At 33.2% G+C, this 12957-nt stretch overlaps 1 protein-coding gene across 2 annotated transcripts in view; it reads right to left on the reverse strand.

Moving 5' to 3' along the window:
* Positions 1 to 12957, reverse strand: part of LRRC40 (leucine rich repeat containing 40) — a 48777-nt gene that overhangs the window by 9968 nt on the left and 25852 nt on the right. For both annotated transcript variants that reach the window (XM_055339415.1, XM_055339416.1), the window contains 5 exons: positions 12029 to 12201; positions 10599 to 10686; positions 10436 to 10481; positions 4241 to 4349; positions 1343 to 1450 (listed from right to left, as the gene is read on the reverse strand). In XM_055339415.1, coding sequence (XP_055195390.1) covers positions 1343 to 1450; positions 4241 to 4349; positions 10436 to 10481; positions 10599 to 10686; positions 12029 to 12201 — 524 coding nt within the window. The remainder of the gene's footprint in view (positions 1 to 1342; positions 1451 to 4240; positions 4350 to 10435; positions 10482 to 10598; positions 10687 to 12028; positions 12202 to 12957) is intronic.

Genomic DNA, 12957 nt, shown 5'->3' on the forward strand with positions numbered 1-12957 from the left:
TGACCCAGGATTCCCCAGGCAGACTTATACTGACTGAGGACAAATCTAACTGCTCAGTTCTTCCGTCCAGTACCCACAGAGCCCTTTAAAGAAGAGAGAAGTAGATGGACTAGATCTCCTTCTGCTATGGAATTTCAAAGTTAATTGACTTTTAAGATACATTTTCCAAAGTATGCTCTGCAAAATAGAAAGCAAGTTAGTCTTTTTTAAAAATTTTAACATCTAGGGATCCCTGGGTGGCGCAGCGGTTTGGCGCCTGCCTTTGGCCCAGGGCGCGATCCTGGAGACCCGGGATCGAATCCCATGTCGGGCTCCCGGTGCATGGAGCCTGCTTCTCCCGCTGCCTGTGTCTCTGCCTCTCTCTCACTGTGACTATCATAAAATAAAAATAAAAAAATTAAAAAAAAAATTTTAACATCTAAACAATATTTTTGACAGATGACTATTTTCCCAATCATCTTTCTTTTTTTTCTTTTTAAGTACTTAAGGGCTAAGCACCAAGTACTTTGTGTGGATCATGTCATTTAATTTAATTCTTATAAAATAGCTACTTTCTTATCTTTACTTCATAGGTAGGGAAACTAAGAGCAGCTAGTTAGCCTGTCCAAAGCCACACAACTCACAGATCTGGGATTCAGATACATGCAACTGACTCCATTGTCCAAGTTCTTTATCATCACCCTATCCTGTTTCCCATACTGTTGTTTTAATTGCAAGGTTATTTGTCAACTCTCTTTGGGTATATAGTTTACTACGAGATAACAATCATTTTAAAAGTTCAATATTATACTAATTTTCTCTCATAACCTAAAAATTTTGCTATAACTAATTTCAACAAAGACATACTGAACAGTACAAGTACAATGCCTGTGACTTGTAATATTTGATAGTGAAGTATTCTTTTCTTCGAAGAAAATATTGACAGAATTAATTGTTTTTTATTACTTTTACAGTCAGTGAAAAAAAATTCAGTGGCTTGGCAATCCATTAGCATAAAGCCCAAAATGAAAATTCCTATTAATCCACACGGCCCTGGCTTTGGATTGTGTCTTAAAACTTTTCCACTAATAATTCTAACACCTATATTCCATGTTTAAACGGTAAACGAAAAAGAAACCAAATTTAAAAAAACTAATATACCTCTCAGAACTAATGTTAATATGTCTCAGAGAATACTTAAAAGTGAATTTTGCTAAATCCCTCAAGTATCAATAATAAGAAAAATTCTACATATACTTCTACTAGAAAACTATGAAAAAATAATTATTCTTGCTACTGAGATGCAAACACACCAGAGGATGAGTCACAACTTAATAGAAATGACATCATGAACAACTCTCACCTTTTAGGAATTTCACATAGCTGATTCTTACTGAAGTTAACGGAAGTGATAATGTTGCTTTTTACTGCATCAAATACTTCATCAGGAATTAAAGTTGTTTGTTTATCACTAAATGAAAAATGGTTTTAAAATGCATCATTCTTAGCAGTCAGAAAGATATGATTATCACTTTTCACTTTTAAAGGCCCTTAAAGATTTTATAAGAGTTTTCAAGGCAGCAAAGCAGTTGCTTATGAAGAACATTTTGAAACTCTGTAAAGAATGTCACAAAAACCTACAAACTCACAAAATACTAACCATGAAGAATTTGGACACCATATCATATCGCAATACACTGTATCATGCCTTTTGAGCATTCACATACTCAATGTGAATAAAAACATGTATCTTCAGAGTCTAAGATGTTTAGAAATCATATAGTAAATAGATAGTAATTAGGAAGTGGATTCTTCTACCTCAGAATAGAACTAAATCTGTAATTTTAAAACTGTTGTCATCCCTTTTCTAACAGGGACCATCTGTCAACTTTATGTAGCTATGTAATTAACTGCAAGGTAATACTCATTTTTAAAAGTTAAGCATTATCAATATTATACTAAATTGTTTCTCATCACCTAAGCCAATTTCTCTCTGCTTTAGCATGTGACAAGGTAGACAGGGTAGTGGCCTTAGACTAAACTATTCCTGGTTTTTTACCATTAAGGAGCTTTTTAAAAATTCACTTTCTCTTAACCTCAGTTCTGTGAAATTAGAATCTGAGGAGTTATTCATTGTTATATGGGCCAGATCTTTCGCAAATGCAAATGTAAATAAATTTCCTTTTCAATAAGATTTTCAATAAAGTATACATTTAATATTAAAAGTATAATAGTACTCTGACATTTGCAGATTTAACAATGTCGATGCTATAATTAGCCCTACATTCTTCTTTTATAATGTTTATGCCTAATACATCATCCACTGAAAAATATTAATGGGATGCCAAACTAATGACTATATGAAGAAGAAACAATTATTACATATAACATCCAACATAGAGAAACCTGTAAGAAAGGCATTGTAATACAGATAGGTAAAAAGACACCCTAAATTCAGTTTTTATAGCCTCTACTGCTGTAGGGTCCTATTTTTTATTGTGCAGATGAAGCATTTTTACTTTTTCAATCAAACACTCAAGTCATGGGAAACTGATTTATTGTAATCAAACACTGCAGATTCACACTCTTGAAAAAAATTAGTTGAAGGCATTTAGGCCTTGAGATTGAGAATTCATTTATATTTTAATGGAATACTCCTTTCCAGTTAAAGTCTCTGAGGAAAATGAATTACAATAAATTCAGAATCAAAAAATGTAATAAGATGCATGGTCTTCAGTGCTATCTTTATAACACTTCTGCGGTATCTGTGACTTTAAAAAGTGGGAATGGTTATCTCAAATACAATTGTTATCAATATTACTTTATAGATTCTTTAGAAGATTAAAAGCAACAGCATATGTAAAATACCTGCCTAGCATAGAACAGGAACTCAATAAATGATATCCAGGGTTGAAGGAATAAAGGGTGAGAAAAAAAAAATTCTAAGGCAGAAATTAAGTCTGTCTTATCATCAGTCAGTGTATTGTGACACCTAGCATAGGATTTGAAACGTAGCAGGTTCCAAAAATGTCTACTGAATAAATGAGCATGTTATGTGGAAGAAAAGACATGCTAAGCTGCCATATGTCATGCTATGAGGGATGCAAATATTAAGTATGGAAGACTATTCTCTTGTGTTACAAAGAAGGAAGTAGGCTTAAGCAGTGATTTCTATATACAATGAAGAATGTCAGACTAGAGGTGGAAACAATGTGAATGAAACAACAGATCTGAAATGGAAACTGTATCTTGACTGCTGAGAAGGTGGTTCCTACTGACACATTAAGACTGAATAAATCTGAAGACTGAATAACTGAATAAATCTGGTCACCTGACTTGAACTTAGAACTTCAGTCTGTATCCTTTTGTATTTTCATTATAATATCCAGACATGAGCTAATCACAGTAGGAGCTTTGACAGTATTGGTTACTTCTATCATTGTTGCCTTAGGCAGTACTGAAAGAGTACCTAACAATCTTTGCATAGGTATCTTCATTTCGGAATCAAATACACGTCCATAAAATAAACATTTTTAGGTTTCTGTCTCAACTTTTATACCAATACTGCAATTGTTCCAGGTTTAATACATATATACTAGAGCATATTATTATGGCTTATCATTTGGCTTATACATATTAATGCTTTGCCTGCTTTAGGTCTACATTAACTAAATAATACTAATTTCTTATTTACTAATAGAGACCTTCCCAATATAAAATCCTCTCTTGGGACGCCTGGGTGGATCAGCAGTTGAGCATCTACCTTTGGCCCAGGGCGTGATCCTGGGGTAGGTCCTGGGATGGAGTCCCGCATCAGGCTCTCCGCAGGGAGCCTGCTTCTCCCTCTGCCTGTGTCTCTGCCTTCTCTCTGTGTCTCTCATAAGTAAATAAATAAAATCTTTAAAAAAAATAAATAAATAAAAATAAAATCCTCTATTGAGGTTGGTTACTGAGTCAAAAAATTACATTACAAGCCAATACTGTCACTCTTTTTTTATAATCATAAAATGTTCTTTATTATAAAAATGTCAATATTAATAATCATTTATCTCTAAAGCATAATAAACACAAATCACTGAAGGAATGGTCATTTTAAGTTCACTGTACTTTTAATATTCTCTTATCTCATCACTGTTTCTGCAATTGCTATTATTCTAAATACCAATACACTCTGATGAATTCTTCCTCACCAACTTTCATCTGAAGGATTATTTTTCAAAATTTCCTATTATGTTCTGCAGTGTTTAAGAAAATTACATACCTATAGTCTAATATTTTTAATGTGATGATAGCATGTACATTGACTCTGGATTCACTTGGTAATGTCATGGCAGTCTCAACAACAGAATCACTCTGGGTAGGTCCATCATCTGGCAAGAGAAAAGTTTTATGAAAACAATATTTATACTATAAAGTCACTCCTAATTCCTGAAAATAGTAAAAATGGTACACATGACTTCTAGATATTATTGGTGAGAATGTCTTTAGTCATATACTTTATTTCTAATAACTCAAATCTACGTCTAGAACTTATTAATAGAAAATAGATAAAATTACTATAATATGGCTTCAAAATCTTCTAATAAATCCTATCCTAAGAAAATTTAGGAGTAGAAAATAAGCTTCAAAGAATAACTACAATCTCTCAGAAGAAACAATGATACTAATCCTTCCTCTTAAGAAAAATAATATGGAGGGGCGCTTGGGTAGCTAAGTCAGTTAAGCATCTGCCTTCTGCTCAGGTCATGACCTCAGAGTTCTAGGATCAAGCCCCTCGTCCAGCTCTTGCTTCTCTCTATCCTCTCTGCTCATGTTCTCTCTTGATGTCTCTGTTGCTATCTATATATATATCTCTCTCTCAAATAAATAAATAAAATCTTTAAAAAAAGAGAAGAAAAATAATAAGGAATTTGTTAACAAAGGAAAAGTATTACTTCACACAAATGTCTACCAAATAGGCATATTTCAGGACACCTGCAAGAGATTTCAAGCCATCTGAACAGAAGTAAAATATGATTATTAATTTTCTACAGTGAAAAAAACGAAATAGTCCTAGCATTCATCAAAAGTTAAAAGCAGAGAGCACACCAAAAGAACATAAAACAAATAGTAGTACCCCTTGTCTTGCTTCAGCCCAATAGGCATTTATTTATTTGTTTGTTTTTTAAAGATTTTAATTATTCATTAATTCAAGAGAGAGAGGGAGCCCGATGTGGGACTAGATCTCTGGACCCTGCGATCACACCGAGCCAAAGGCAGACGCTCAACCACTAAGCCCCCCCAGGTGTCCCTCCAGTTGGCTTTTATTGAACATTTGTTGAATACTGTGAAGTATATTTCTCTTGCATGGAGCTCACTAATTACTCACTAATCAATAATCATTAAGCTAGTATTTCTTATGCAAACATCATATGGATATTTTATTTATAGAAGTAGCATAGAATAAAAGACCGTATCAAATAAAAATAAAAAACACCAAGATATATATCAGTATTAAGTAATGCTTTAGTATTTAGAAGTACCCTAGCAGTTTGGTTATGTCACTTTAAAGAATATGAAATATATATTGCCAATTTAGATCAGCAGATAGGCAATATTAAATCACAACAAAACCTAGCATTATTTTTTAAACATATGTGTATATGAGTATGACAACATACTGAAATAGAGTATTCTCAACATTTTCAAAGAGCTAATTTTAATAATCAGCATCAGAAAGAATGTAAAGAGGGAACTTACCATGCCTTGGGAGGGAACTACGTGAGAGATTTTCTTTTTATTATATATCCTTGTATATTGGTTGAATTTTTTTTTTTTACCATGTGCATTTACCGACTTTTTAATTAAAAAAACTAAGATGGCAATATTCCCTAAACTGATCTACAGATTCAATGTAATCCCTATCAGAATCCCAGCTGACTTCATTATAGAAATCAACAAACTGATTCCAAAACTCATATGGGATTGAAAAAATGCAGAATAGCTAAAACAATCCTGAGAAAAAAGAATAGATGATTTACCCTTACCGATTTCAAAACTTACTACAAATCGATGATAATCAAGAGATTGTGGTACAAGCACAGGACAGACATACAGATCAACAGAATAAAACTGAGAGTCCAGAATGAACCCTGTGTCAACTGATTTTCAATAAAAATGACAAAACCATTCAATGAGGAAAGAAAAGTAGTCTCAAGAAATGGTGCAAAGAAACTGGACAGCCACATGCAGAAGAACTAAATTGGACCCTTATGTCATGCTATATATAAAAATTAACTCAAAATGGATCAAGTTCTTAAATGTAAGAGCAAAAATATAAAACTCTTAGAAGAAAATATAGGAACGAATTTTCATAAAGTAGGTTTTTGCAAAGGACTTTTAGACATGAAACCAAAAGCATAAGCAGAAAAGAAGAAAAAAAACCTGACTTCATCAAAATTAAAAAAAAAAAACTTCTATGTTTCAACAGACACCATCAAGAAATGAAAAACAAACTCACAAAGGGATAGAAGATATTTGTAAATCATCTGACAAGACACTTATATCTGTACTATATAAAGAACTACTATAACTGAATAATAAAAAGATTCAACAAATTAAAAATTGGGCAAAAGATCTGAAAAGGCATTTCTCTAAAAATGTACCAATGGCCAATAAGCACACGAAAAGATGCTCAACATCATTAGTCATCAGGGAAATATGCAAGAATCCCAGAGTGAGGTGCCACTTCACACCTACCTGGGTATCTAGAATCAGAAAGTCAGAAAACAACAAGTGTTGGTGAGGATATAAAATCATACAATACTGATAAGAATGGAAACTGGTACAGCTGCTTTGTAAAATAGTCTGGCAGTTCCTCAAATGACTAAACAAATTTGCCACTAACCCAGCAATTCCACTCCTAGATATACACACAAGAGAAATGAAAACACAAGCTCACACTGAAACTTGTAAATAAGTGTTTATCACACCATTATCCATAACAGCTAAAAAGTATGAAAATTCTCACTGAGATGATGAAAATTTTCTAAAATTGACTTTATTCCCACAAATTTGGTAATCTAGATGAAATGGACCAATTGCTTGGAAGACACAATCTGCCAAAACTCACAAAAAAGAAACACAGAAGCTGAATATACCTATATCTATAAAAGAAATTAAATGAATATTTAATGACCTTCCAAAACAGAAAGCCAGAAAAAAAAAAAAAAAAAAAAAAAAAAAAACAGAAAGCCAGGTCCAGATGGATTCACTGGTGATTTAAGGAAGAAATTTTATCAATTTTTATAATCTCTTTGAGAAGACAGAAGCAGAAGGAATACTTCCTAACTTATTCTGGGGCCAACAATAACCTAAAACCAAAACCAGACAAAGATATTACAAGAAAAGAACTAGAAAGCACTATATCTCATGAACATACATGCAAAATTCCTCAACAAAATATGAGCAGATTTAATATTAAAAAGTATTTTTTAAATTATACACTATGACTAAGTGGTATTTAACCCAGGAATTTAAGTCTAGTTCAACATTCAAAAATCAATGTAATGCTTCACGTCAACAGGCTAAAAACCAAAAAAAAAAAAAAAAAAAAAAATGTGACATGGGCAGCCTGGGTGGCTCGGCAGTTTAGTGCTGCCTTCGGCTCAGGGCGTGATCCTGGGGTCCTGGGATCGAGTCCCACCATCAGGCTCCCTGCTTGGAGTCTGCTTCTCCTCCCTCTGCTGTCTCTGCCTCTCTCTCTCTGTCTCTCATGAATAAATAAAACCTTTAAAAAAAAATGTGACAACTTCCAACGCTCCTTTATGATAAAAATTCTCAGTAAACGAGGAATAGAGGGGAACTTTCTCAACTTACCGAGAGGTATCTACAAAAACTCTACAACTCACATCATATTTAATGGTGAGAAACTTGAACCCTTTCCCTAAGATGAAGTATGAGGTAAGGATGCCCCTCTCACCACTCCTGAACATCATACTGAAATGTCCTTGATACTGCAATTCAGTAAGGAAATGATACTAAAAGTACACAAATTGGGAAGGAAAACATAAAATAGCCTTTGTTCACAGATGGCATGATCATAGGCAGAAAATCCAAAAGATGGGACAAGCAACACCTCCTGAAACTAGTAAGTGATTATATAGTAAGGTTGCAGGATACAAGGTTCATATATAAAAGTATATTGCTTTCCTTTATATCAATAAGTAGAATCTGAAATTAAAAACACAATAGTAATTACATTAGCATCCCCCCCAAATGAAATGCTTATATATAAATATGACAAAATACGTATAAGAACTCTATGAGGACAATTACAAAACTCTGATGAATGAAATCAAAGAATTAAATGGAGAGATATTCCATATTCATGGATAAAAGGTCTCAATATTGTCATGAAGTCCCTTCTTCCCTACTTGATATATTCAATGCAATCCCAATCAAAATCCCAGCAAGTAATTTGGGGATAGTGACAAACTGATTCTAAAGTTTATATAAAGCAGCCAAAGATTCAAAATAGTAAATGCAATATTGATGGAGAAGAACAAAGTGGGAGGATTGACACTATGCAACTTGAAGACTTACTATAAAGCCACTGTAATTGAGACAGTAAAAAAAAAACTGACAAAAGAATAAAACAAAGAGCCCATAAAAGATCTACCTAAATACAGTCAACTCATCTTTGACAAAGGAACCAAGGCAATAAATACAGTGGAATAAAGAGGGTCTTTTCCACAAATGGTGCTGAAACATCAGGAGATCCACATGCAAAAAAGAATAGATTTATTCATAATTGCCAAAACTTGCAAGCAGCCAACATACCCTTTAGTAGGGTGAATAGATAAATTGTAGTACATCCAGACAATAGATTATTCAGTGCTAAAAAAAAATGAGCTATCAAGTCACGAAAAGCATGGAGGACACTTAAATGCATACTACACGGTGAAAGAACCCAATCTGGAAGATTCTAATTACATGACATTCTGGAAAAGGCAAAACTATGGAGATGAGAAAAAGATTAATGGCTTCTAGAGATGGGCTGATAAAGGGGATAATAGGATAAACAGACTGATCACAGATTTTTATGGCAGTGAAAACACTTTGTATGATATTACAATGGTGAATAAGTTGTCCAAACCCATAGAATATACTACACCAAGAGTGAAGTCCAACATAGCTATGATTTGGGATGTGATGATGTGTCAATGTAGGTTCATTCTTGGGAAAAAAATATACCATTCAGGTAAGTGATGTTTATAAATGAAGGAGGCTATGGATGTGTGGGGGCAGAGGATATATGGGAAATATCTCAATTTCATTGTATAGCTAAAACTACTCTAAAAACATTAAGTCTTTAAAAATTGTTTTCGGGCAGCCTGGGTGGCTCAGCGGTTTAGCGCCACCTTCAGCCCAGGGTGTGATCCTGGAGATCCAGGATCGAGTCCCATGTCAGGCTCCCTGCATAGAGCCTGCTTCTCCCTCTGCCTGTGTCTCTGCCTCTCTCTCTCTCTCTCTCTCTCTCTCTCTCTGCTTTCATTAATAAATAAAATCTTTAAAAAAATTGTTTTGATTATTTCACTATGACTTCTAACTGATTCATATCAGAATAATTAATAAAAATTAATTTCTGGGGGAGAAAGCATACCTGGAAAAGAAATGAAATGCCTTGATTAGCAGGAAATAAGAGTCTTAGAAAATTGTTAATTTGTTTGAAGACCAAGGTTGTAAATGGAAATTATTGATGCATACAATTATTAATTTAACATATACTGACTGGCAATATGGTGCTAAGCTAGGCTGTGCATAACCAGAGTTGTGAGCTAAATTAACATTTGCTATAGGTTAGCCACTAAGTTGTAGACTGTTTGTTATACACCAATACATTAGTATAGGTGACTTTTTAAATATACTCGTGTATCTTACAATGACACACATAAAATAAAAATTGGGATATAGCACTATTTTATTGAGGCATTAAAAATTAAATGTACAGGATCAGTTTCTCTTTTGATGCATATTCATGCTAAATTTACATATCCTGAAAAATGTGTTTTATCTTTATTCTTGTCAGAACTTAGCAAAACTATGTATGAAGCAAGTATTCAAATAATTGTTAATATGCCTCCTAGTCAACAGAATTCATATACTATACATATCATAAAAGTCAAGTTTTGCTCTTTTTTCTAAGTTAAAGCACTAGGATGCTTATTGAATCTTTTATTTTCCAACTGACATACTATAACACAAATCAAAGAAATTAAAGATAAAGCATTACTGTGAAATTCAGGATTCTTTTATGATTTCAGCATATTTATGGCCTGTATGGATTCAGCATTAAAACCACCTGTCAGGGACCATTTCTAATTTACACTCACAATACATGTAAATTTATATACTATTAGCTTTTCACCGTCTTTCATACTATCTTTCAAAATACAGGAAAAAAATAGAAAAGTACCTTTAATCTTGCTTCGCAGATATTTTAGGACTTCTTGGGTTCCTTTCTGAAAAGGTGGAGAGAAGACATATATTCATCAAGACATACCTTGCAATTTCATAGATCAAAATGTATGTTTGAATTTCAAATTTAAAAACCAGAACTGAATTCTAAATATGCTTACATTTATAATTTCTCTTCGTATGGTTCTCAAAGGATTTCCTTCTAGCGCCAGAAATTTCAAAGGAAGTTTTCCCAATGAACAGGGTAGACTACAAAAAGATTAAAATGATTTCAGGGCTAACATAAAGAGTTAAGTATAATTCAACTGAATAGTTGAGTATAAAACTAACAACATATGACCAACTATATATCTTGTAATAGTGTCAAAGAGAGTCCAAGAAACACAGGCCATAAGTATTTCCTTTTCAGATAAATGCTGAACATGTAAAAGAAAAAAGAGATCTGTTTTGAAACTGTCATACTGTGATTGCTAAAAAAAAGTGTGAGCTACAAAACATTTGCTAAATACAAATTGTAAAAAGTAAATTTGAATAAATCAGTGATTCAAGACAGCTATATTCACAAGGATACTAAATGTTCGGATTTTGTTCAAGTAACCAAATGAAATTCTTCCCTAATAATCTATTATTATTTCCCACTTACAAAACCATTCGTACCCACAAAAACTGTACTCACACCACAATCACCAATTTATATTTTTAATAAGATTATAATCAAATTGATCCTGCTCTTAATCTTTCAGTAGCTCCTCATTTCTTCATGAATGAAAACTGACTCTTCAGAGGCATTTTAAGGACTTATTCCACATGGCCTCAACTTACCTTTCAAGCCCTAATTCCTCACCATCTCCCTAAATGTCCCCTACTAAACAGGTTAACTCAATTCCTTGCGGTTCTCTAAATATACCCCTACAATTTCCTGAACTTTCAAAGTTTTCTTCATGCTTAAGTTTTGTCCCACCAAGTGAATCACTGTGACACCTTATGTGTGCACTTAAAAATCACAGTCATCCCTGAAAGATCATATGGTGGATTAGAGCAAGGCAGGATCCTGAAAGTGAGTGTGCTCTTAAATTTTGTGCTATAAGAACTTAACTTGCCTCACCCTAGTCCCAGTCCCATCCAGCAGCTAAGAATGTTTCTTCTTCTACAAAGGCTGCCAACTCCTTTCAATAAATTGCTGATTCCTATGTTTCCTTTAAGCCCTCAAAGCATCTCTTCCATGGCTTCACATTCATTTAATAAATTCAACAAGTATTTATCAAGTACTTTCTATCTACCCAGACACTGATCTAGGAGTCAGAGCTAGAGCAGTCAACATAAAAATCCTGACTTCTCAGTTTCTGTTCTGAGTGAATCAGAGTAACTTATAAATATACCTGATTCTATCAGTACTTTAAGCTTGCTGCCAAGGATCAAATCTAACCATTCTTTGTAGGTCTGCATATGATACTTGTTCAATAAATATTTAGTGAATTTAGAAAAAAAAGATCTCTACATATTTTTTGCAAATATCTATTTATTAATATTAACTAATGAATTATAAGCAAATGCAGGCATGATTTCTTATTCATTTGATCTTTAAACTTACCTACTAATATCATTGTTGCTTAGGTCAAGCCTTTCCAAAGACTGTAGTAGTGTAATTTCATCTGGAACAGATCTTAACTTATTATCCCGCAGGTCTAGCACAAGGATAGAATTCAGATGCTTAAGATGTTCTGGCCCTAATATTTCAATCTGGTTTTCACCTACATGTAATTCCTACAAAACCAAAGATCAATCATATGTATTTCTGTATTCAATTTTATATTAGATATTAAAAATAAAATTGAAATCTTAATTTCAAATCACTGAAAAACATGGAAAAAACATAAGTTTCTAATTAATTCAGGTGCTTAAGCTTGCAATTACAAGTAAGCTATCTTATAGCTAAAAATTTTAAAATAGAACATGTTCAAGGATTTTCTCACAATTAAAAAAAATTAAAGATTTAATCTGCCAGGAAGTTCAAAGTTTACAAACCAAAGCACAGAAATGATTTAGTAATTACATTTATAGAATTAATAAAAATACAAATCCAAGAACCATGCTGATAAAAAATTTAAAGTTTTAAAAACAAGTTGGAATAAGCGTAAGAAATTATAATTAGTTTGTTGTTATTCAACATTTTAATTAGTAATCATTTTTTTAAGGTTTATTTCAGAGAGAGTAAGAGAAAAAGTACATGAACGGGTCAGAGGCAGAAGAGAGAATCTCCAGCCAACACCATGCTCGGCAGGGAGCCCGACATGGGGCTTAATCTCACAACCCTGAGGATCATGACGTGAGCTGAAACCCAGAGTCAGACAATTAACCAACTAAGTCACTTGGGTGCTCCTCATTAGTGATTATTAAATATAGTGATTTCCCATTAACAGAATCTATAATTATCAGATGGATAATTAATCTTCAACTAAATAACTTTCTCAGTTCCTTTTAACACTGCCACCATTCTGTTTAAGAGAAGCCCTTATAACT

The sequence above is a fragment of the Nyctereutes procyonoides genome, unplaced genomic scaffold (genome assembly GCF_905146905.1).
Source record: "Nyctereutes procyonoides isolate TBG_1078 unplaced genomic scaffold, NYPRO_anot_genome, whole genome shotgun sequence".
NCBI classification, from domain to species: Eukaryota; Metazoa; Chordata; class Mammalia; order Carnivora; family Canidae; genus Nyctereutes; species Nyctereutes procyonoides.